The sequence below is a fragment of the Danio rerio genome, chromosome 4, assembly GCF_052040795.2.
Source record: "Danio rerio strain M-AB ecotype USA chromosome 4, GRCz13ab, whole genome shotgun sequence".
In the NCBI taxonomy this organism is placed as follows: Eukaryota; Metazoa; Chordata; class Actinopteri; order Cypriniformes; family Danionidae; genus Danio; species Danio rerio.
In genome coordinates, this window is record NC_141024.2 from 47,380,577 (window position 1) to 47,406,916 (window position 26,340).

The following is a 26,340-nucleotide window of genomic DNA, read 5'->3' on the forward strand; positions in this document are numbered from 1 at the left end:
ATCGCTTAGGCAGAAAAACACAATAGTCTGCCAAGTTTTTTGCCGATCAGATCATAAGAAGATGATCAGCCCAGATGATCATCTGTTTTTTGGCCGCGAGGGCCGGTGTCCCTAGTTCCAGAATCTGTTGCTCTCAGCAGTCACACTTTTTAAAAATAATTTATTTATTTACTTGACCACAGCCTTCTTATTCATTATTTTACCGCAGCTCTGCTCTTTTTATCTATTTTCTCGTAGCCTCGTGAGCAGGATGCAGCCTGCAGGTTAATGATGATGTAACTAGATAAGTCACCATTTAACGTACAGCTGTTGTGGTACAGTGGTTAGTACGTTAGATTATGACGCGGCCAACCTGGGTTCGGTCCTTGTGGACCGTTCGGTTCAATTTTTTTTTTCATTTTTATTGTTAAGACATGATACTGTTTGGGTTGTTGAACATTTGAAGTTCTAAAAGAGCTGTTTTCTCAAAAAAAAAAAACGTGATAGTGTAATTAGAAACTGAATTGGAAATAACCTTATTTTAATATAGTCAGTGGTAAACTGATGTAAGCCGGTCTGAGGCTTGAAACTCCAGGGCTGAAAAAGAGTCCCAGTCCGGCCCTGGCCCAGCCCAAAACGTACGTCGACCCAGCGGGAAACTGCCCCTGGCCACAACAGGAAAAAAAACTGTTAATTTCGTTATTTTTTTTACGCGTTTTCAAATTAATCGCATGCGTTAACGCATTAATTTTGACAGCGCTAGCTTAAATGTGTATGTGTGTAATGGACACCAGGAGGTTGATATGACAAGATCAATCTAAATATGATCTGCTATGTCTTTACATTTAATTTGCATTAAAATTAAGGTTTGTGTAGCCAATGTTTTAGAGCCTTTTCACTTCAGCTTTTGATCAGAGTTTTAATGATTTACTAAAAACTGAACTTTTTTTTTATTTCAGACCTAATTAAAGACTACGATGAGAATAAAGAGGAGGAACATCATGTCAATATTGAAGACAAAACTCATTTAGAGACTGATGGTGTTTTAAAAGTGAGAGGTAAGAGTTGTTTTACCTGCACTCACTGTGAAAAGAGTTTGGTAAGCAAATGCAAACTGAAGATTCACATGAGGATCCACACTGGAGAGAAACCATTCACATGCACTCTGTGTGGGAAGTGTTTCAGCCAATTATCGCACCTTAATCAACATATGATGATCCACACTGGAGAGAAACCGTTCACATGCATTCAGTGTGGGAAGAGTTTCAACAAATCATCATCGCTTTACAGACACATGAAGATCCACACTGGAGAAAAACCATTCACGTGCACTCAGTGTGGGAAGAGTTTCATCCAATCATCATCTCTTAATGAACACATGATGAGCCACACTGGAAGGAAACCATTCATATGCACACTGTGTGGGAAGAGTTTCAGCCAATCAGCATACCTTATTAAACACATGAGGATCCACACTGGAGAGAAACCATTCACATGCCCTCAGTGTGGGAAGAGTTTCAACCAATCATCACACCTTAATCAACACATGAGGATTCACACTGGAGACAAACCATTCACATGCCCTAAGTGTGGGAAGAGTTTCAGCTGCTCATCATACCTTAATAAACACATGAAGATCCACACTGGAGAGAAATTATTCACATGCACTCAGTGCGGGAAGAGTTTCAGCCAATCATCATCCCTTATTAAACACATGAGGATCCACTCTGGAGAGAAACCATTCACATGCCCTAAGTGTGGGAAGAGTTTCAACCAATCATCATCCCTTAATAAACACATGAAGATCCACACTGGTGTGAGAGAGTATATGTGCTTGGAGTGTGAGAAGACTTTTATTACAGCTGGAGATTTGAAACGGCACCAGAGGATTCACACTGGAGAAAAAACGTTCAAGTGTTCACACTGCAGTAAGAGGTTTACTCACTCACGAACCCTGAAAACACATGAGAGGATTCACACTGGAGAGAAACCGTAGTCATAATCAGTGTGTACAGAGTTTCACTCATCCGGGGCAGCTTAAGAAACACATGGGATGGTTTTCGGTATGTCGTCAACACGTGTAGCAGCATAGAAATAGTGCTCCCATACACACTGGTATTAATCATCCTTTTTACATCATATATGATAACCTAAACCATATTCAAATAACATGGAGAGGAGGGGAGGGGGGGACGACGACAAAAAGGCTAGAACAAAACAACCATCGAATCCTGAAAAAAAAAGAGAAATCAACAGATTAAAAATCAGAGACAGACAGGATAGCTGATAGCCTGTCAGCTTGCATTGCAGCAATACATTCGGACATCAAAGTTTTCCAGATGGATATTAAATCTGACTTAACCGCCTTCCAAGATTGTCTTACAAAAGAAGTGAAAATGGAACTAAGTAACTTTAAACAATAAGTAAATCAAAAACTGGATGGCCTTTTTATGGACCTAACGGCAGAAAAGGTCAACAAAGTGGAGCAGCGAGTTGGGAGAATTGGAGAACGTTGCTCAGATGAAAGAAATGCTCGATCAGTCTATCCAAAGAGAAAAAGAGAACATGCTCTAGAAACATGCTCTTGTAGAAATAACATTAGAATTTTTGGAATCCCGGAAGGAAGCGAAGTAAATAATATCCAAGACTTGGTGAAAACGATTATCAAAACGGAGCTGTTACTGAAGATTTTATTCTCTCTGTGTGAAGTATTTTCTGTGTGCAGTATTTTCTGAGTGTAAAGCAGTTAATTTTCTCTTCTCAAAATGTATGCAGCAAACATGCCAGCCTGTGTTAAAAATACAGTGATATGTCTGTGTAAGAAGAGTATGCCAGCACAGGAGCAACACTAGGAGAAGGCTGAGTGACTGATTGTGTAGAATAACTGAATATGTAAAGCACTGATTATATATGTTAAATACTTGTGTGAAGCTATATGTGTCAGAAGTTAGAATGAGTAACATGTTATCAAGTGATTATGCTATTATGACAATGTATGTAAACACTTAGTTCCTTTTGCATAAGTTGCATCTATGGAGAGAGAACTTTGGTTTCAAAACAGTTGCTGACATGACATAGACCTGTGACATCTCGCTGACCATAGCAAGCTGGCTAAGAGCCAAGAATAGCAGGACCACTTTGAGTAAAAAATATATCCTAAAATAATTAAAAGTTAAAACAAGACTGCACATCCAGTTTAAATTATTTAATATAATTGCTTAAAATTTTGTTAAAAGCTATGACACTTTTTAGGGGTCTACTCAATCATGTGTCTTCTGTTTCTTAACAGCTGTTAAAACTACAAGGTTTTAAGGTCATCTCTGACTTTGTAATTATATCTTTTATCTGACAACTACACAGTATTACTGATTAAATCCTATAGTCCTTGATTTTTTGTGTCATTATTATCCTCATCAAACCCCTCAAGAAACTTTACCCAGTTTTTTTTTTTTCTTGAGCTATTTTGATTATTATTTTATAACTACAGTTTTATGGTAACTACAGTATGATTGGTGTAGCAAACCATGATTACTTTCTGCTCATGGTTTAACTACAGTAAACCTTTTTTGTAGTAAACCATGTTAAATCTTTTGTAGGGATTAAACACAACTGTAAATTACATTATTTGTTCATGTTTACTAGTGAAATTGGTTAGTCTATCACTTCTGTTTCAGTAATGTGCCATATATTTTTGCTTTTCTCTCTACTTGTTCTTGGTGTCAGTGAAAACCCTGTCCTTAAAGAAAGGTATGTCACAGATGATTAGCAGTTGTTTATAACCGTGTTGTATTGAGAAATAATATTTAGGGTGAGCCTGTAAGAGTTTAGGGGACCTCGCCACAAAATAAAAAGTTGAAGAACTCTTGCTTAATATTAAGTACTAAAACTTCAATGTCTGAAACAGTTCAAACAGGCATTGTCTGCATATGAACAATGTTGAAGCAATTTATGTAAGCTAACCCTAGCATAGGAAAGTCAGTGTGTGTTACTCATGGTCATTTCTTGTTGTGTCCTTTGTTTTCTTTGTCTTGTATTTCTTTTGTTTCGTGTGTGTCTCTTAAGTATGGCAAATACACCCTTTTACTGGACTTTAAAACGCAAATCTAGAGAAAGGGTAAAACAACAACTGAAGTCAGTTCAGTGTGCTTCTGATAATTCCTTTAATGCTGAGAGTCTACCAATTTACAATTGGAATTCACAGATGAGGAATTCACAGACTATGAATCATCTTTGCCTAGGAGCTAGATTTTTCACAGTCTGAAAACAGCAGCTCTAACGAGGAAGAGGAAGCTTATCTACAAAGCAAACTTGCAACATGGGCACTCCAAAGAAAACATAACACAGTGCAATTAATAAATTATTAGAAATACTGAAGGAGCATCATCCATCATTGCCATCTGATGCAAGGACTCTTCTAAGGACCTCTCAGTCAGAGTCAGTGGTGGTCCAGGAAAAGGCTGGTGGGACATACCATTATTTTGGTATCCTGAATTTAATGAAGAACACTTTGGAGGCAAACAAATGTGGATTGGCTTATGCTTAGAGCTCCAAGCAAATGTGGATGGGTTGCCAGTATTTAAAAGTTCATCCACCCAGTTCTGGCCCATTCTTGGAGTCATCAAAAACCTCCCTCCGCATCAGCCATTTGTAATTGGGCTTTTCTTTGGCACTAGCAAGCCAGCAAGCCTTCCCGAATACCTGGAAGATTTTGTGGCTGAAACTTCATTGTTGGAGAAAGGATTTTCATTTCAGGGAATATCAATGAGGCTCAAACTGTGCTCAATGGTCTGTGATGCTCCCGCCCGAGCTTTTTTGAAAAATATAAAAGGGCACACAGGCTACTTGGGGTGTGAGAAATGTACGCAGGAAGGCGAATATTTGAGCAATAGGGTGATATTCCCTGAAATGAATGCCCCCTTCGCACTGATGAATATTTCCTGGAAATGACAGATGAAGAACATTTAGGATATTCTCCCGATCAGGTTCGACCTAGCAGAACTGTTGCTATGACAACAACTTTCGGATCAGCTTTGAAGAACGAAACGATCCTGGATCGTGTCAAAGCGTCAACATCCAAATCCAGCTAATTGAGTAATCCACGTACGAAGAACGGACCCCAGACGCTCTCTCAATCACAACACACACAGCACACACACATTCAGCACGTCTGTGGACACATCTGCACATTCAGGCACAGTTACACACTCCACTCACACACACATCTCTGTGTGTATTCTAGTTCAGTTCAGTTATGGTGTCACTGTACATGGAGTCAGTTTACAGCTAAAGTTCTCTACAGTTGTATAGCCACGGGTTTTAATGTGTTTATTTTATTCTCTACAGATATATTTCCTATGACTAAAGTTTGTCTATATTTTATTTCTTATTTCATTCAGTAATTTATTTCTCATTTATAGTCTTGTTGTCTTTAAGGTCATGGCTGGTCGTATAAGCATTTCACTGGATATTGTCGTGTGTATGAGTTTGTATTTGATAAAGAAAACTGAATTTTAGTGTAAAGTCAAATGAGATATTGAATAAAACAACATTTCAGCTGAAGTTAAAGTCTTATTTTCTCTTGATTTTTCATCTTTATTATCACTTGATGTGATTCTCCCTTGTATATTCACTGGGCTCAACTAATTTTGTGTCTAACAGTAATATTCTGTGCTAGTTTTAGCATCCTGATCATGTTGAGTTGCTTGTTATATCAGTTCCAGTACTGACTGATCTGTTGGTCTTATTGTAAAGTGTCCAATAGAATATATGAACTAACACAGAGATCTGTAAGTGCTGTATTCATATATAGACCCATAATGTTATTTATATTCTTATTTTATAGCTCCAATACTCATTTGTTTTCTTAAAACTTTCTCGAAATCTTCCTTTAACACACTCGTGCTCAGAGAAGCTGCACAGAAATCTTCAGCTCCAGTGGTTTGTGTTGTCTCGAGGACACGCCCACAGTCAGGAGAATCTCATGAATATTCATGTCAGTGGAGCCAGTAAAATTTCAGGATATACCTGTAAATCACACAGGTGTGTTTTAGTGAAGTAAAAGAGATCAGATCGTGTTCCTGCTGCACAAGAGCGTCTGTACTTCTGCATGTGAGTTTAACACTTCTACATTAGGCTGATTTGTGGAGATGATGAAGGGTTTATATGTGTATAAGCGTGATTTATAGCACTGTCTGCTCCTGAAGCTTAAAGCCTCAAACCAAACACGGTCATTTCAACAATATAATGGGTTATTTTTATCTCTTGAAAGTGTTTGTACTCTTCTATATCAGGTTGACTCGATAATTTCACATCATTCAGCACAAAATAAACTTTAAACAGTCACGAAGTCGAAAGTGAAAGAGCTTCCGGTAACAGGTAGAATGCGGATAATACTTTTCAAATTGTAGCTTTCTAAAAAGCAGGGTTTGACAATAAAGATAGCCCAGTATGCATATGTGATCTTAGAATCGAGAAGCAGCAGCAGGACTGATAAAAACAACTGTCTTCACGCGAGCAAAAGAAAGATCACTCGCGCGCACAGGTCATGTGATGCGAGCGGCTGTTTACAAAGCGTGCGCGCTCCCGTTTTCTTCCGCGAAGCGACCGTGCCTGGAAACTCACCTGGCGCGATCTGCTCTCTTTAAATTCGACTGGACAAAAGGTGATGCTTGTGAATCTGCAGACCTGCTGATTTCAAGAGCTCCAGATTTAAAATAAATGTATTGTTGTAAGCAGCAGCGGCGCCGGTTATTGCTTTCTCTTTTCTTTCCCCATTCTTTAAACAGATTATTAACAGGTCTAATGTTAACGGGATCCTATTATCACACGGTATGCTTTTCATGAGCTTTCTTTTGCTGATTGTTATTTTTGTTAATATGGTTTAATTGTGTGTGTGTGTATATATAATAAGATTGCTTTAATTGTAGATTAACTCGCTGTTTGGTTAACTGGTGATCTGTGAGCTTTAGCCAGGACAATTAAAGAAAAGTTTTGTTCAATAAAAAGAGCATGTATACACCTATATTTAGCTTGTTTTGACACATTATTTTTAATTTGTGGCTGAGAAATAATTATTTATTTTTGTTGTGGTCAGAGATAGATTTTGATAAATGCTTAATTTTGAGTCCTGTAAAGTCACGTATAATAAAAACTAATTGCAGTGCTACACAGGGCCGCAGTGGGACTCCTTTACAGCCCTGGAGTTTCAAGCCTTAGACCGGCCCACCTCAGTTCACGACTGACTATATTAAAATCAGGTCATTTCCAGTTCAGTTTCTAATGACACGATCACGTCTTTTACAAGCACACAGCTGCTTTTAAGATTAAAGGGGAGCTGAATCTCCAACACTATTCTTTACAACAGCATAACGTCCTTTCCTGCAATATCTGAATATATATTCTGTGCTGAACTCTTTATAGATATCCAGTCCTTTATAACGGTGCTCACACAAAAAATAAAATATGTACACCTATATAAGTAACCCAAACAGTATTACATGTCTTAGCACTAAAAATGAAAATAAATGACTCGGGTGAGGTTTGAACTCCGGTCAACGGCGTCATAATGAAATGTGCTGACCACTGGACCACAATGGCTTCAGCATTTACTCTCCTATTTAGATTTCTGATCAAGGTATGTCAGATTTATTTCAGTTTTTCTCCTTTGGTTTGGCTCATTTCCTAAAACAGGAATTACATTCTCTAAACAACACGGACAAACCTCCAAACCACTTGGCAATTGTTCACAACAGAGCTGAATTTCTCATTAATTTCATCAAATTGCAACTGTCTAAGTTCATCTTTGCACATGATTAAGTACAGATAGCCGACATTTAGCACAGTTTCCAAGTGAATAGATCTAGTTGATCTAAACTGATTGGTAATTCTCAGTCTAATGGTCTTTCTCTCCAAATGTGTCAGCGTTATTTCATTGTATAAGGCATCACATGCACAATAGTCTGTTCAATTGTCCAAATCAGTCAAGACCATAACACCATGAACACCATACAGTAGGTGAATGCTCGGAGCATTTGATGACAGTTTATTACAGCTCTCTACTCTTTTTGCTCTGATATATGGAAGATACTTGTGTGGTTGATCATTACAATAAAAAAGGAGTGAGCGTTTCCCTGGCAGTATGAGTGCAATGTGTGACATCAAACCTTGGAGGCTATTCGTACCCTAAAATCCTATTTCTTTTTTCAGTTTTATACATTGTCGGCTGGACAAAAACAGTACAGTGAGCATTGTCAGTGAAGGACTGGGTTGAGACTGTGGGGTGGACAAGAGGGATGTTTTAGTGGTGCTTTGCCATGATGACCAAACATCTGAACATTCTGACTTGCAGTGCTCACACAATGCTGAAGGGACGAAGCGTTTTGGGGCTTGGACTGTTTAAATGAGAAGATCATTTAGTTTTGACACATGAGTGAACTGTTTTGGGAAAGATATAGGGCTTTATTTTGACGGCCCATGCGCAGAGCGCAAAACGCTGGGCGCAAACGCTTTCAGGGCATGTCAGAACGCATTTTTGCCTATTTACGGATGGGAAAACCTGCTTTGCGTCAAGGCGCATGGGCTAAAAGGGTTGAGTTTATTTTCTTAATGAGTTATAGGTGTGTTTTGAGAATAAACCAATTAGAGTCTCATCTCCCATTCCCTTTAAGAGCCAGCTGCGTCGCGCCAAGAGCACATTCGCTATTTACAGGACACAAAGTAAGTCTAAGTGGAAAAAGTTTTTTAACAGAAAACTGTTAAACAGAGCATCTACTGCATGAGAATGAGAGTTAAATGATCTACTTTCACTTTAGCTCTTGGATAGGGAAACCTTTATGCACAGACATCAATTAGCCTATAAATAATCAATTTCGTTTGTTAAGCGCAAAGATTTATTTTAAAACTATTTCTAAATTCAGTTCTAATTTCTAGCAAATGAATAAATGAACATTAATGCCCAAGTGTGGTCAAAATACTCAGTTATTTCCAAATACACCTGCCATGCTCCATATGGTCTAAAACCTAACAGGTGGGCAAATCTAAGCTTGTTTTTAATAAAACAAATATAAATATGGATATAATAAGTAATACTGCTAATAATAATAACATTATACAAAAGCAAATTGTTATGAATGAACTGAAAAAGCCTCCCGAGATGAAGAAGACATAAAAGCAGTGGTTTTTCATATTTTTGTAGGCTAGAAAATAATATGTTTTTTAATATTTTAATCCTTAATATTTATATCCTATATCTATTTTTATTATATCCTATATATATCCTTAATATTAATTTTTTTTCATATGTAAAAATATTTGCCTATTGCTCTCTTGTGCGTATTAAGCAGTGCGTAAGCGAGGTGCAACTCTGCGCCGGAGTTTAGACCGGGTTAGTTTTGGTCTAATGAAAAATCTATTATAGTTTCTCAAAATAGCAATGCACCAGCTGTCCACCTCAGAACCCCTCTCTTTTTATACCAGAACGCCTATGAGCGCACAAATGAGCGCTAATGCATTTGCTATTTAAACAGCGTATGATAGGGCCCTTAAGCTTTTGTAAGTAAGCTGTAGTGTTTTGCCAAATGAGTTTTGGGAATGTCATTTCTGTTTCAAGAAAAGAGTCAAACCAATGGAGAAACACTGTAATCTAGTGAATCAGCAGATCTTCATTGAGCAGCTGTAATATTCATTAATAATAATTATTCAAAGTCTTTCACTAAGGTGCCGCTGTTTGGGGTCAAATGATGTTACGTCATTAACCTGCAGGCTGCATTTTACCCATGGAGGTGCGAGAAAATACATAAAAAGAGCAGAGCTGCAGCAAAATAATGAATAAAAAGAGTGAGGCTGTGCTCAAACAAATAAACAAATGAAAAAAAAGTGCGACTGCTGACAGTTCAAGCAGCTAGAGACACCGGCCCTCAGGGCCAAAAAACATACCGGCCCACCGGGAATTCTCCCGATTAGCCAATCCGGGCCTGGTGCTACACTACAACCCATTTGCTCACGCACATCAAGCAAGGTCAAACACAACACAGAGAACAGTAAAATGCATGAGGACATTACACAAAATCTAGATAAAGTCATTTTAGCATGTCAAAGTCAGATTTATGCATATAAAATATATTCTCCAACAAAATCATGGCTAGTGAACATGGTGAATAGCTAGTAATGTTGGAGATCTACTAGCCAAAGTGGCTGGTGATGAAAACAGTTATTGTCAAGCCCTGTGTGTGTGTATATATATATTTCTGCATGTGAATGCTGTGGCATGACTATCGGGTGTGTTTGAGTGCGGTGTTGTTAGTGAAGTGAGCATTGATTGCTATAAAGTGTGCTGTTCTTCATCTCAGTATATTGTCATCTCCAGGTGATGGTCAGCGGCTGATTGTTTCCTGAAAGCTCTGCTAATGTCTGCATTGGTGTTTTAGCTGCAGTATGGCAGAGGAGCGAGTAAAGGACTCTCTCTCAGAGAAACACAGGTATTGACTCTGTTTTTACACCATTATTTCAACACTTTCTCTGAAGAACAAAGACCAACAACAATGCACTTATTTGTGTTGCTATTGCCTGATCAAATGATGGACAAAGCTTCAGTTTACAGCTTCAGCAAATGTGTTTAGATCATTCTAGATTACAGACAGCTTGATCTGGTGACCTGATCAGACAGACCTTCAGTCAACTATTAGTGCTGAATTAAACTGAACAAACTCATATTTGTCTGATAAACTCTTGTAAAGGAGACTGAAGTTTGTCCTGCAGTTTATTCCTCTGGTGTGTTTGTGTGTTCAGTGTGAGATCAGGATCATGTGTGTCCAGCTCTCTGTCTCTGAAGAGTGACCGGTCAAAAGATGATTATCCACCAAACTTTAGTGAAAAAACACCATCATCTGCACAAAGGTATGTTGTGTTGTACATTATTGTTCACTCATGGACTGTTTCAGGATTTGTTAGAACATTTTATTATATTTACACAACACTTTAAAGGCTCAATAAGAAACACAAGAGCAGTGTTATATCATTTTCAGACTCTTCTGAATGTATCCATACTCCTGATAAGGACAAATATCTGACCATAACACATTTATCTGCTGTTTATGACTTTAAATAATGCATCTGAAAACACTCTGGTAGTAAAATATGCTCTTTGTCATATAAAGTTATGAGTCACAAGCCAGAGGATTGATGTTCAGCATCTATTAAATAAAAATCCCAAAGGCAAGGTGAAGATCAGAGCGAACACAGAATAATCCAAGGAACAAGATGGCAGACATGGTAAAACTATAATCCCCAGAACAGAGAGACAGAGATGCAAACACAACGGGCCTCATTTATTAATGCAATGTAGAAACGAGCGCAGATATGAGCATAAACATCAATCCATGACCATGTTCATGTGTGATTAATGAAACATTCTCATACAGACGAGCTAATCATACAGAATGAAAGCTGTTGTCATTTCACTATCACACTCTTAACTGTCTGACATATACACATGTACACTATTATTATTATCTGTTAGACACTTTTAAAGTGTTTAATGATTAATGTTCAATATTGGGTGTGTTAGCCTAATGAAAGTGATCTTACACCAAACTCCCCGTTATTACGCATTAAGAATTCAGACGCCCCTGGGCATAGTGTCTTGTAGGCCCTTAACTGGACCCGCATGCCTATAATTGAATAAAAAAACTTTATTAATATAATATTTTAAAATGAATTAATCTATAATGTATTGTCCACATGTTTAAAATTAAATGTTAATTAAAGGGGGCAACACAAAGGCTCCAAAAATACAAATTTATTAAATTAAAAAGGCTGACAGAATGCGTGTAAGGTTTCGAGCCACACGGCTCTTCATCAGCCGTGTGGCTCGAAACCTTATGCATCTCACCAAGTCATCAACGCAGTATCTCACACTGGCAGGTCTGCTTTGCCCTCGGAAAGCACAAGCAGTCATGAATAATTAAGAAGCCGGCTCTTCTCATAGCATAAGAAAACTCCGCTATGAATAATAATGAGAAACCATCTGCATCTTTGCAGTTTTGCTCTCCATCACCAATTTTGATCCGCCCCAAAAATCCTTTTAAACCCAGAAGCTGAAATTAGCTAACAAAAGCTCAAAATTATCCAGTTTTCCCACAATTAAAGCTGACAGGTGCTAACACTGTCTTAACTGATGCTCAACACACACATCTGTTAACATCTCAAAAAAAGTACTCGAGGACTTCGTGAACCTTTAACTACACTGAACACTTAAATTAATCTAACAAACATTCAGTTAGTACAGGACGAGGCAATACAAGTGAAGAATAAAGGTATAGCACTAGCAAATAATTAATTATTCATAATTCTCTATGAGCTAATTGTGTTACAAAGAGGAAATGAAATCCAGGAAGATAAAACCATGTGCCCTGTAGTGTTCATAAGAGAGACTGCAGCAGGCTGTGACGCTCCTTTCCCTCTGGTGTGTTTGTGTCTTCAGTGTGAGATCAGGATCATGTGTGTCCAGCTCTGTGTCTCTGAAGAGTGACCGGTCAAAACAAGGTTATCCACCAGACCTCAGAGAGGAAACACCATCATCTGTCAGAAGGTATTGTGTTTTACATAATTGCTCACACATGGACTGTTTTGAACGTTATTTGAACATTCTAATAAAGAAAGCCATTCCTGAACCACTTTAGTGTCTCATTAAAACATTTACAGACTCCTGGTGGCAGATTTAGTTTCAGTTTCTAATCCTGTGACTATTTTTAGTAAATCATAATTTTTATATTTCCAGGTCAATTTAATGTGCATATATATGGATTATTCACTTCAATTCAAGTTCTTCATCATCGTTTCCTCACTTGTAGAATATAAAAGATGTTTATAGCCAAAAGTAAAGTTTAGTAAATGTGTCTGAATACAGATTTGAAAAATAATTATAGCTGTTGCTGCTTTAAAGTTTTGTGTAATAATAAACTGTTAATCAAATATATTTCTGTCTACAGCTACTTTCTGAAGTCTTTCAGTTGCTGATTTCAATAGTGACGTGTGTTTTGTGTGTGATTTTTCATCTAGATTTAATACGTGACGCAGCAGTGGCACTACAGAATGTTCTTTATTTTCAGCATTTGCAAGATATATGTCTGTATTTGGAGGCAGCACATTAACTTAGTGGTTAGCACTGTGGCCTCACAGCAAGCAGGTCGCTGGTTTAAGCCCTGGCTGGGTCATTTGGTGTTTCTGTGTGGAGTTTGCATGTTCTCCCCGTGTTAGCGTGGGCTTCCTCCAGGTGCTCTGGTTTCCCCCACAAGTCCATGCACATGTGCTGTAGGGAAATTGATCAACTACATTGGCATTAGTGTATGAGTGTGTGTGAATGAGTGTGTATGGGTGTTTGAAGGGCATCCGCTGTGTAAAACATATGCTGGAATAGTTGGTGGTTCATTCTGCTGTGGCATTCCTGATAAAAAAGGAACTAAACTGAAGGAAAATGAATGAATGAATGAATATCTGTATGTGCTTGCCTGTAAATGTATGATTACAGTAGTTTTATCTGTTAACAGTGTTGAATATGAGGCAGCAGATTTAGGAGACGAGACTCACAGGAGACACAAGAGCTTCACAGACAATCTCCAGTCGATCTTCCAGGTAGGAAAAACTCGTTTTGAGTCATAAAATCACTGAAATAACTCCATGAAACACAGAAATATTTGTTCACAAGACTTTTGAGAACTGGATCTTGTAACCTGCATGAACTTGGCCTCCCACCTAACTAAAATGTCTGCATAAATAATCTTAATCTAAAGAAGTCCTAATAGGTCATGCAATAAACATATTTTCTCTCTTTTTTCTTTTTTGCATTCTAGTTATTCCAACTTTTATTTATGTTTTATTTATTTATTTATTATTATTATTATTATTATTATTATTATGTCTTTCTGGAATGATCTAATGTTTCTGCTTCCTCTAAGATGTTGCCCCAGACATTCATACCGTATCTTCATATCACATTATCTGCAGGGATTGACTTTTGAAAGTAATAGTAAATCTCTTGCAGAAAGGAAACATTAAAGCATAAGCAGATATTCCTCATTCTTCATAATCACATTCATTCATGCAGCAGCTTATTTTGAGCCATACAGAACTGTGCTTTAAAATGGTGAAAGTTGAGGGAATATTATTGTAAACATTGTGATATAATATTATACATGAATATAAACATGCATGTACATTAGTCATGAGTAGGGCTGGACAATACATCGAATATTAGCGATAATATTGGAATAATTTTGACGACCATGAAAATTTTTTAAATATCATGCATATTGAATATTTTAATATTAACCTCCCCTTAAGCGGTACCGTGTGCGCAAGAGACGTGAGGTGAGAGAGGGTCTTATTTAACACATTTCTGAAATGCAGACTGGAGCAACAAACAGCACAGTAGAAGCAGACGGGAGGAGATGATGAATTTGTCCCCAATAGAAACACACTCTGTAATTTCAGGATGGTCACAAAACACTCTTAAAATACTCGTCATGTGATTAGCCGGCTGATGAGCTCAGAGTTCTGCTTTGCACTCTTTTCATACAGATTTCTAAAATAAAGAGCATTTGTTTTCTAAATGAGTTTGCTCCTGAAGATTCAGCTGTTTTCTCTGACATGTTTGCCAGTCATGTTGACAGAAGACACAGAAAGAGAAACGACTCCCTGTCAGTTTCACTCATTTTACAATAACTTGTAGTTTAGTTGTAATCATGAATGTACACAACTAAAAGTGATAACCTTTACTGTTCACATCTGTGTTTGTCCCATCAACATGATCAAAATGAGTATTTTAGCTATTTTATGGAGATTGACATCATATATCTGGTGTACATTACTCTCTAATAAATCAACAGACCAGAGTCAATTTCTCCATATATCAGTGTAATAGACGTCTAAACACAGATGGCTTGGTTAAAACAGGACTACATTGTGTGTAGGACTAGTCTCTTAAACATTTTACTCAAAGAATGTGATGTGTTTTGATGTGATTTTTGTCTTTTGTAGCTGAGAGAAATCTGAAATCATTCAGCAGTAGTGATGGGTAAAGGGGCTCACACACCGGATGCGCCTCTCGGCACCACACAGCACAGCACCGCCACACACAGATTTCTATTAGGGTGCCTAGCTCTGACTCAGGACAATTAATATTTCGGTTGCACCCTCTGAATAGTTTTATTTTAAATAACATGTGAATGTGTGCGCCTGGTGTGTGATACTTCCAGCTGTTTGTGCTGTGTCGCAGCACTGAGTGGGGCATCTGGTGTGTGACTCCCTTATGTGTAATGTGCTCAAAACCTGCTTGGATGTACTTTAACTGTGTGTTTATCTGAAAATAACCTTTGAATGTTCATCAGCTAATCAGAATCAAGCATTTAACAGACTCATAGTATACTGTTTTATAATGTATTTTCATTTATTGACTAGGTTGTGGATGACTGTGTGTGAATGAATGTTTTGGTTAAATGTTGTTCTTCTCTTTTCTTCACTCATAGAATCTTGAGAGTAAAATGATCAGATTTTTGAAGAATGAACTGGAGAAATTTAAGAAAATCTTACAAGAAGAAAACAGAGAAGAGTTTGTAAAGGAGTTTAATGAGAACAGAAGCATTATCACAGAGGCAGCTCTTGATCTCACACTCTTCTTCCTGAGAGAGATGAAGCAAGATCAAGCTGCTGATACTCTCCAGGGTAAGATACTCATGGCTAGACCCACACGAAACCTGCAGATTTCCACAGAGTTTTAGCCCATCATTGAGTCTATTTAATTACTTGTGTAGATGTGTGTACATTTATATTCGTTCAGTTTTTATTTAATTTCAGTGATATTGTTAACTAATATAAAAAGTTTCATATGATTTATTTACAGTGCAGTTTGTAAAGTCATATTTTCTGTCCTTTAGTAGATCTGTTATATAAGAGTCTTGTGCTTTACCAATTAAGTGGATCTAATTGGATTTGTATTGTAAATATTAAATATTATTATTTAATAATTTTAAAAGTTTTTTTCATATATTAAGTTTTTAGTTATGATTCTACACAATTCTCCTCAGAAATAGCAAAAAAAAAAAGTCTGAAAGTTCTGTCTGGCCCTACTCATGGCGATCTGTCAGACTGTCACTTACAAATAAGTCAAGACTAAATCTCTCTGTTTCTTTGCTCCTGTGTTTAGGCGAGCTGTTCTTCATTAATCAGCTTAAATGTAGCCTAAAGAAGAAATATCAAAGTGTGTTTGAAGGAATTGCTCAGCAAGGAGACTCCACACTTCTGAATAACATCTACACAGATCTCTATATCACTCAGGGTGCGAGTGAACAGGTCAACACTGAACATGAGATCAGACAGATTGAAGCTGCTTCCAGACGTCATCAGTCACTAGAGATACAGGTTGAATGCAAACATTTGTTTGAAGCAGCTGAACAAGACGAGCAGATCAGAACTGTCCTGACAAAAGGAGTTGCCGGCATCGGGAAATCAGTCTCTGTGCAAAAGTTTGTTCTGGATTGGGCTGAAGGGAAAGAAAATCAAGACATCAGCTTCATATTTCCTCTTCCATTCAGAGAAATAAACTTAAAGGAGAAAGAAAGACAAAGTTTAAAAGACCTCATAACTCAGTTTTTCTCAGAGACTAAAGGACTGAACCTTACAAGAAGCACACGATTCAAAGTCCTGTTCATCCTTGATGGATTAGATGAATATCGTCTTCCTCTGAACTTTGCTGGTAATGAGACGTGTCGTGATGTATCTTCAGCAGTCTCTCTGGATGTTCTCCTGACAAACCTCATCAAGGGAAATCTGCTTCCTTCTGCTCTCATCTGGATCACCAGCAGACCAGCAGCTGCCAGTAAGATTCCTGCTGACTGTATCGACCGGCTGACAGAGATACGAGGATTCAATGATGCCCAAAAGGAGGAGTACTTCAGAAAGAGACTCACAGATCAGAATCAGGCCAAAGAAATCATTGATCACATTAAACAGTCAAAGAGTCTCTTTATTATGTGCCACATCCCAGTCTTCTGCTGGATTTCAGCCACTGTTCTCCAGAACATACTGAAACTGAAACACAGGACTCATGCTGAAACACTGCAGGAATCTCCCAAGACTCTGACACAGATGTACACACACTTTCTCCGCTTTCAGATCCAGCAGAGCAGAAGAAAGTATGATGGAGAAAACACAGCAGATGTTTCCTGGGATCCAAACCTCATCCTTTCACTGGGGAAACTGGCCTTCCAGCAGCTGGAAAGAAACAATTTGATCTTCTATGAGAGCGATCTGAAAGACTGTGGCATTGACGTCTATAAGGCATCGGTGTACTCAGGCATGTGTACCCAGATCTTGAAGGAGGAGACGGGAATCATTCTTGGTACCCTGTACTGCTTTCTTCACTTGAGCATTCAGGAGTTCATTGCAGCCCTTTATCAACATCTGATTCTAAACAGAGACAAGAAGCGTGGATTGTTTTTACAGATAAGCAGAAATAAAGGCAAGATTGATTTCCTGAAGGCTGCAGTGGACAAGGCTCTGGAAAGTGAGAATGGACATCTGGACCTTTACCTTCGCTTCCTTCTCAGTCTGTCACTCCAGTCCAATCGACAACTCTTACGAGGCCTGTTGACACAGCAGGATGACAGAGACCAGAGCAAAGAGGAAATAATTGCCTACATCAAGCAGAAACTTGAAGGGAATCTGTCTCCAGAGAGATCCATCAATCTGTTCTATTGTCTGAATGAACTGAATGACCAAACTCTGCTGAAAGAGATTCAGTCTCACCTCAGTAGTGGAAGTCTGTCATCTGCTCGCCTTTCACCTGCCCAGTGGTCTGCTCTGGTCTTTGTGTTGTTAACCTCAGAGGAGGAGCTGGAGGAGTTTGAGCTTCAGAAATTCCAGAGATCAGACGAGTGTCTCATCAGACTATCAGCAGTCATCAAAACCTCCAAAAGAGCTCTGTAAGTCAAAGTGCCATGTTTACTTGCAGCCTCGCGTTTGATTCATTCATAAAAGCAGAACACGCAAGATTCAGCATGTAAATTCACCAGTTACTCCCAGAATACATGCAAGTGAGTGTCTGGTGAACTTATAGAAGAGTAGATTTAACTTTATAGTTACTTTCACCATGTGTATCTGATATGAATAAAACACATCAGCAATTTATATTTGAATGGATTGTTAGACTTCCATAGACATTTTTGTGTGTTTCACAAACTCCGAATGTCTTGTTTTACTAGTGCTTGTTTGTATTTACATGTAAATGTTTATCTAAAACATAAAATAAGCATTAGGTGGTTAAAACGCTGCATAATTGTGATGATATGACGCGTCTTTCTCTGGCTCAGCACCAGTCAACACACCTGCTGTTGAACTCCCTTTCTCCTTATCTCTGCCTATGAGGCACTGAACTCTGGATCAGTTGATGAGAGAGACCGTGTTCACTCCGCGTGTTTTTTAATAATCAAACGTCCCCGTGTCGTGCGACACAACGAATCGATAATGAAATTCAATTATGAAATTCACTGCCAACGCTTTGAGTAATTGATTTTTATCAATTTAATTGATTCGTTGTTGCAGCTTTATTACAAATATCTGACATTTCCCGGAACAGGATACGGCAAGATCCTGCTCAAATTAAGCTCTGATTTTTATACATTTCTATATTTATAATGTCCCGCTGGGCAGCAACTTACACAACTTTTTTTAAAGTGTTGTGAATGAAGCGAGCTGGGTTGAATGTCAGCATGTGCCCAATAGCAAGGAGCCAGCCAGCAATCACAGAGGAAAACACTCCATGGCAACACTGCTGTAACTTTCACTCATTGGAAAATGTTTCTCTGCCTGCGTCATGTTTAGCTGATGTCCCGCCCCCGAGAGCCGTATACCCCACCGTGTTTGGTGGGCTCGTTCAGCTCCACACACAACACTGTAAAGTGCCGTACATATCAAACTCAACATCAATATTGTGTTTGTCCTCTACACAGGCTTCAGAGCTGTAATCTCACTGTTCTGTGCTGTGAGAGTTTGTCTTCAGTTCTACAATCCTCAAACTGTGTCCTGAGAGAGCTGGACCTGAGTAACAATGACCTGCAGGATTCAGGAGTGAAGATTCTCTCTGATGGACTGAAGAAACCAGAGTGTAAACTGGAGACACTGAGGTAAATGACTGTCCACTCAACCGAAACTACAAAAAGAGAGTTACATATTGGTTAAACAAATATAGAAGCCTCTTTCCCCACTCAGTGTGTCGGCAGATTGGCAGTGATTGTATTCATATCTATACAAGTCTGTGTGTAAAGGCAAATATATTCAAAAGCATTACTGAGTAAAATACAAATGCTGAATTATCTAATTCTTTTTCTGATAGACAGAAATATGACAGTAAAAGAGTTAATCGGTGTATTTATTGATTATTTAGATTAATTGCCTCTAAGTTCTGTACTCATATTTTATATGTTTATATATTTTTTGTTTATATTTGAATGTTTATGTTAATGTTTGTACAGTTTGCAGTTTTCCTGAAAACATATAAAAGTCTCATGACAATCTTATTATCTAAACTGAAGAAGTGTCTTGGCCTTGTTAACATTTGGTGGATTGACTACAGCTCTAATGACTGTCAGACAGGAGACAAAGACACCAAGAGATTGAGTTTGTGTGTGTTTAGTTTATTTACAATATTTTCCACAATATAATCTAAATATGATCTAAATATAATCTAAAGATAAATAATGAAATCAGCTCATTTTCAAATACACTTTATACTTCAAGATTTCCTTCTGTGGTCAAATGTGTCTTATTCCTCACAGCAGACTTTTCAGCTTCATGTGATGTCTTATGAACTATTTGTACACTTCTACAGATGATGTCGAGTCCTTGTTGAGTGTGTGAGTGTGTTTGCTGATGCGAGGGCTCGATCAATAAGGAGAGCTGATCAGGATGTGTGTGTTCATCACTGCTGTTGACATGAGCAGAAACAGCAGTCAGCATCTTCACAACACAAAGAGATGTGTGATTGTCCAACTGTGTGATGTGGACTATTGCTGTGTTTGTAGATTGTCTGGCTGTATGGTGACAGAGGAAGGCTGTGGTTTTCTGTCTTCAGCTCTGACTTCAAACCCCTCACACCTGAGAGAGCTGGATCTGAGCTACAATCATCCAGGAGATTCAGGAGTCAAGCTGCTCTCTGAACAACTGGAGGATCCAAACTACACACTGGACAAACTCAAGTATGTGGAGCAGCACTGCCTTTTTATTGTGAATACAGATACTTTGATACTTCACTGCTCTTCTAGTGTCCAGATATGAATCAAAGCTGTTAAATATGTCAGTGCACTGGGGCAGTTCTCACATTAAGCGTGATATTATATCTCATATTAACACTGTACAGTTTCAGCATTGTAGTTGAGCAGTGAAACTTGTTCTCTACATTTCTGCTGAAGAACTGTACAGTATCAGGTCAGAGATGTGTGTGTACTGTTCTCCAAATACGTCCTGTGTATACTTTAAAAGCAAGTTAAACTCTCCCTCATTAACTTCACAGACACAGAATGTCCTTTATCACACTTTAATAAGGGCGGAGTAAAACTATAAACAGGAAGAAAATAAACAACATAAATTTACATTCACAATGTGGACATAACAAAGATGTTTCTGGCAAATATCTCACATATCTTGTAATCTGGCTCTTTTCTGCTTCTAAACTAACATGAACACAAAATATCAGGCAATAAAAGTGATCAGCAGACAGTAGGGATGTAACGGTATTGTAAATACCGTCATACCGCAATATTAATTTTTTTCGATATTACCGAAGTCGCATGACTCGGTAAAACTATAGGTCTTCTGAGAAAATTTGCTCAGGCGAATGAAGCGAACGGGAGGTAACGAAAACTACAATTGCCATCAGCCCATGCTTGTCCATCATCCCTTGCGGTCTGTTGTTGCTACAGATCCAGTAATGCGGAAATGGAGTGTGCTGCTAGAAGCGGGGATGAAAAGAGCTGGAAACTCTAAAGCAGGTCGCACACCAGAAGCGCCGCTCGGCGCCGCGACACGGCGCGTACATGACAGATTAAAGTATCGCACACCAGAAGCGCACATTCGAATGATATTTAACATGAAACTAATCAGATGGCGCTCTGTGGCGCGGCTGAAAAATGAACTGCGTCCTGAGCCGTCGCCGGGCGCCGCCGACAGCCGCCGACTTGCGGCGCCGGTGTGTGTATCCTGATAGAAACCTATGTTTAGAATTCTAAAATACATGGCGCTGCCTGGCGCTGCGCGGCGCGCCGCCGAGCGTCGCTTCTGGTGTGCGACCTGCTTTACACGCACAGTTCAGTCCTGCATTTTCTCCGTGTAAGTTCAGACTTCGCAAGTTTGATCAAGGCTGCATCTCTTCTTCTCAGTTTGATATGGAAAAGCAGATTATACCGAGGAGACGGGTAAATCTTCAAAGGGAACAGTGTACTTTATAACTTCATTCACATCACCCTGGCTTCGTTGTTTCACTTTCTCAACAATAAAATGTAAACATGATTTAAGGAACTGCCTATTTTCATTTTAATATTAGCAACTTAGACAGCAGAAATGTTGAGGCGCCGTGCTGCATGAGCGTCATCTTCACTGTGTGCATATTTATAACAAAACGGAGCCGATAATAACTGCCTCCTTTCAATTTCAATGAAAATACGAAACACAGCCTCTCTTTTGTTGAGTATCAGTTTTAAGAATCGATAATGGCCATTTTAAAAGTATAACATACAATAAGTTTTTACATTATAGGAAATAAAGGCGATCAGTCAATATACAGAATGTACGTGGTTACATTAATCATTAACTTATCTTTGCGCTCAGCAAAAACACGTTACCTGAGAACAAGTAATAGATTCCAATGCCCAAAGTCAGGGAATATGTCGTTAGATAAAGGCAACAAGATAAATGAAATATCCCGTTTAATAAATATAGTGAGATTAGATCCAGCGGGAGATGCTTGATGAGAAGTCCGACTAGCAGAGCTCTCATCTGGGTAGATGGGCTGAGTGTGATTAAATGTTGAATGTGATGAGTTTTCAACAATACTAAATTGAAACTTTATTTTTTTACATGGTTTAATAGTTTTTTGTTATTAAAATTGAAGTTCCTGTTTCAAAGCTTACAGATAGATGGCTAATTTGTATGTCATTGACACTTTTGGCACTTTTTTGGAGTATTTTCATAAGTTTTGTTTTTCCTGTAAATGATTCAATAAATACCGTACCGTGACATTCATACCGAGGTATTACCGTACCGCGAAATTCTGATACCGTTACATCCCTAGCAGACAGTGATGCTGGTTCTGATATAGTCCAGTGACAATCACATGTTGAACAAACTCAAATAAAGCAAATGACAAAAAACTCCTAAACTAATCCTTTATAACTGAAGTATTATGAACAATAAACAGAACACAAACCCACGAAGCTTCCAAAGGGCGAGGAGGACTGCAGATTGGTCTGGATTCACTGCTCTCCAACAACAAATGTTTGGAGATGATGAAGAGGCATTTGACAGAAGATGAAGATCTCCATCATATTTCAAGTCATTTAACACTGAATTCTGCTTTATTATTGTGCTGCGCTTTTGTCAATTGATCATTGAATGAATCCTTCAGTCTTTATATCTGTCTGTTTCTGTGTTTCCATTCTGTTTTCTGTTTCCACATCTGATCTAAAAGCTCTGTGTGTCATTCAGAAGCTGATTTGACAGCTCCACACACACTCATGTTGTTTTACTGCAGTTATTAATGCACTGAGATCAGCAAATCACAATCCAGCATTCAGCACACACTCCACATGTCTTATTGTGTGTGTGTGTGTTTGCGTGTGCGTGCGTGCGTGCGTGTGTGTGTGTTTGCGTGTGTGTGTGTGTTAAGCTGATGTTTGTGTACTGACTGAATGTCCATCTGTGTGTGTTTACAGTCTGGATCATGGAGGAGAGAAGAGGATTACAGCAGGACCATGCAAATGTAGGACTACACACACACACACACACACACTCTCTCAAACACACACACGCATGCACACACTCACACAATCAGACACACACTCACTCTCACACACACATGCACTCTCACACACATGCTCACGCGCACGCACACACACACCCTCTCTCACACACAGACACACACTCACTCTCTCACACACACACACACTTCCTCTCTCTCACGCTCACACACACAGCAGTGAACACATGCACACACACACACACACACACCCTCTCTCTCTCACACACACACACAAATGCGCACACACACAAATGCGCACACACACTCTCTCTCACACACACACACTCTCTCTCTCGCTCTCTCACACACACTCATGCACACACACACACACGCACACACACACACAGCTGTGGTTGTAAATGTGTGTGTTCTTGTGTTCAGGGGTCTGTTTCCTCACTCTGGATCCAAACACAGCACACACTCTACTCATTCTGTCTGAGGAGAACAGAGAGGTGAAGCGTGTGTGGGGGAATCAGCCGTATCCTGATCATCCAGACAGATTTGATTGTTATCCTCAGGTGTTGTGCAGAGAGAGTGTGTGTGGACGCTGTTACTGGGAGATTGACTGGAGTGGAGATGCTGGTGTGGATATATCAGTGTCATATAAGAGCATCAGGAGGAAGGGAGATGGTGTTGAGTGTGTGTTTGGAGGTAATGCTCAGTCCTGGAGTTTGTTCTGTGATTCCTCCAGATTCATATTCAGTCACAATAACACACACACTGATCTCCCAGTGAAGGCGCTCAGCAGGAGAATAGGAGTGTTTGTGGATCACAGTGCAGGAACTCTGATCTTCTACAACATCTATAGAGACACAATGAGCCTCATCCACTCAGTCCAGACCACATTCACTGAGCCGCTCTATCCTGGGTTTAGGCTTTATTATCCTGGATCATCAGTGAAACTGAGCTGAAGACTGACGAGAGATTTACCCAGAATCCTCTGCAGGAGCAGTCAACAGCAGTGTGTGTGTGTGTGTGTGTGTGTGTGTGTGTGTGTGTGTGAGAGAGAGAGAGAGTGTGTGCGCGTGCGTGTGTGTGTGCGTGCATGTGTTCACTCCTCTGTGTACATGTGTGCATGTGTAGTGTGAGAGTGTCTATGTTTGTGTGTGTGAGAGAGAAAGTCTGTGTGTGTGTGTGTGTGCGCGTGTGTGTGCATGTGCGGGTGTGTGTGTGTGCGCCTGTGTGCATGTGCGTGTGCGCGCGTGTGTGCGTGTGCATGTGCTTGTGTGTGTGTGTGTGTGCGTGTGTGCGTGCGTGCGTGTGTGTGTGTGAGAGAGAGAGAGTGTGTGTGTGTGTGCGCGTGTGTGTCTGTGTGTGTGTGTTTGAGAGGGAGGGGTGTGTGTGTGTGTGCATGTGTGCGTGTACATGTGTGTGTGTGTGTGTGCGTGTGTGAGTGTGTGTGCGTGCGCGTGTGTGTGTGTGTGCGTCCGTGCGTGTGTGCATGTGTGAGTGTGTGTGTGTGAGTGTGCGTGCGTGCACGTGTGTGCATGTGTGTGTGTGTGTCTCAGTCTTCATCAGTGTCATCATTGATGTTTATGAAGTGTCCTCCAGGATGCTGCTGTGTTCAGATCAGCTCATTCTTGTCTACAGATTGATCTTCTTCATTGTTTCTCTGTTGTTTGAGCACAAATAATAAAAGTCAATGTCAAATCCACTGCTGATATTAGAATGTGATGATGAACATGGACATGTCTGAATCCTGTCTGAATCTCTGTCAAATCTTGAATCAACTGTAGAGAAATCCAGCAGCTCAATGAATAAAGGAGAAATGAAGTGTGACATTTGTTTCTGCTCTTCTGATCTTCTTCTTCTTCATGATTTGACTTGAACTGAACAATAAAAACACATTTATTCCAGTATTTATTGATCTGTTCACGTTAGTTGATGACAGTAAAGTTGTTCTCTGTTAGTTCTTGTTGACTCTCAGTGCATTAACTGATGTTCACCAGCACAACTGTGCATTAATAATGCTTAAGTAAATGTCTGATCACTCTCATTCATCAGGAGTCAGTAACTAGGATTCATAAATGCTCTACAAGATTCATTTACTGTTCTGAATTAACATTAACGACAGCTTAATGTAGAGTTTGATCATCATAAGACACACAAATACACCAACAGTAGAGTTAAATCTCCATCACAGGTTGAGTTTTCTCCATCACTAACACACACTTGATCACACTATTACTTTCAGATTCTGATGAGTGTTTCAGCAGTTTTTCTTCTATAACCAAGACCACACACACACACACACACGCATATTATTCACAATTATTTACTCAAGTGAAGCCTTGACAGTATTAATAGTGTAGAGTTATGACTTGTTGCCTCTCAGAATACTGAAGATTGAGTGTGATTGAGCATTTTAAAACAAGTTATTAGAGCTGAAATATAGTCTTAAACACACAAGACTGCTGCTCTTAAACTGTCTCTGATTGTAATTAAGCTAAATGTGCAGGTAAATTTGGAGCTTTAAGCTTCATTAAGTAAAACAAGACTTAAACAATCTTAAAAACAATGCTAATAATCTCCCACATTCTGCTCCTGTATAATCATGGGCGTAAATCTGATTTAACAGTAGGGGCGGACAATAAATATAAAATTTATTTCGAGCATTTTTTTGAAGAGGGACACAAATAATACAGCCGAATTGTACTAATAAAGATGTGTTCCCACAGTTAAAAATGGTTTCATCATAATTATTAGTATAGCATGGAGACTACGTCATTATGATTATTGTCAAAGTTTTCTCAGGTTCAACGACAGCAAATTTTTCTTCAATACTATTTATTTGTTTGTTGTGTTGTTTACAGTCAACAGTCTGACTCCTGAAGCAGAATAAATACAGGAAAAGACATTTCCCATACTCATAATAACTAACTTTAAAACGTTAAAATAGCCGATCATATTGTAAATCAGTGAGCCTGTGAAATCTGCTAAACAGCTACAACTCAGAAAACAAAAAAAATTGTTCACCCCCCAAAAGAATTGTCATCATCCCCTCAATAAAGCTCAACACCCTTACCTGACACTGTACATCTGACTGACCCTGCTCTGCCGGCTCCTCAATCATCTCTTTCTCCTTCGCCTGTGATTGATAATGTGTCATTAGTATTTTCAGAAGCACTCATTCTGAAAGCCAGTGTGATTAATATGTGAAGTTTTTGTACTTGGCGTTTAGCTGCACTGAAAATGATCTTATGTCTATTTTCTCTGTCAATTTGTCCAATACATGACACTGCCAGGCAAGTTTATTTATACTGTAGCACATTTTATACAGCATGGCAATTCATAGTGCT

General features: G+C 38.9%; 3 protein-coding genes across 4 annotated transcripts in view; all 3 read left to right on the forward strand.

The window, feature by feature from the left end:
* Positions 1 to 5,538, forward strand: part of LOC137491119 (uncharacterized) — a 59,219-nt gene extending 53,681 nt beyond the window's left edge. For both annotated transcript variants that reach the window (XM_087249391.1, XM_087249392.1), the window contains exon 2: positions 939 to 5,538. In XM_087249391.1, the coding sequence (XP_087105517.1) occupies positions 1,106 to 1,975 (870 nt within the window). In that variant the 5' untranslated portion in view covers positions 939 to 1,105 and the 3' untranslated portion in view covers positions 1,976 to 5,538. The remainder of the gene's footprint in view (positions 1 to 938) is intronic.
* The window catches only part of LOC137491165 (uncharacterized), a 514,718-nt gene that overhangs the window by 19,841 nt on the left and 468,537 nt on the right, over positions 1 to 26,340 (forward strand). The gene's annotated exons all lie outside the window — the stretch shown is intronic.
* On the forward strand, positions 6,046 to 24,899 carry LOC100147926 (NACHT, LRR and PYD domains-containing protein 3). The gene is made up of 11 exons (NM_001444632.1): positions 6,046 to 6,087; positions 10,343 to 10,454; positions 10,765 to 10,872; positions 12,458 to 12,565; positions 13,524 to 13,608; positions 15,501 to 15,696; positions 16,178 to 17,954; positions 18,981 to 19,154; positions 20,052 to 20,225; positions 22,956 to 23,002; positions 23,423 to 24,899. Exons 2-11 carry the CDS (start codon positions 10,411 to 10,413, stop codon positions 23,950 to 23,952), a joined length of 3,243 nt encoding a protein of 1,080 aa, NP_001431561.1. The 5' UTR covers positions 6,046 to 6,087; positions 10,343 to 10,410; the 3' UTR covers positions 23,953 to 24,899.

What these genes read in the sequence shown, in the direction of transcription:
- LOC100147926 (NM_001444632.1), top strand. Translation starts at nt 10,411, where the DNA reads ATGGCAGAGGAGCGAGTAAAGGACTCTCTCTCAGAGAAACACAG. An exon ending in TCTCTCTCAGAGAAACACAG is followed by an intron (nt 10,455 to 10,764) that starts GTATTGACTCTG and finishes TTGTGTGTTCAG; the next exon opens with TGTGAGATCAGGATCATGTG. An exon ending in AGCTGCTGATACTCTCCAGG is followed by an intron (nt 15,697 to 16,177) that starts GTAAGATACTCA and finishes TCCTGTGTTTAG; the next exon opens with GCGAGCTGTTCTTCATTAAT.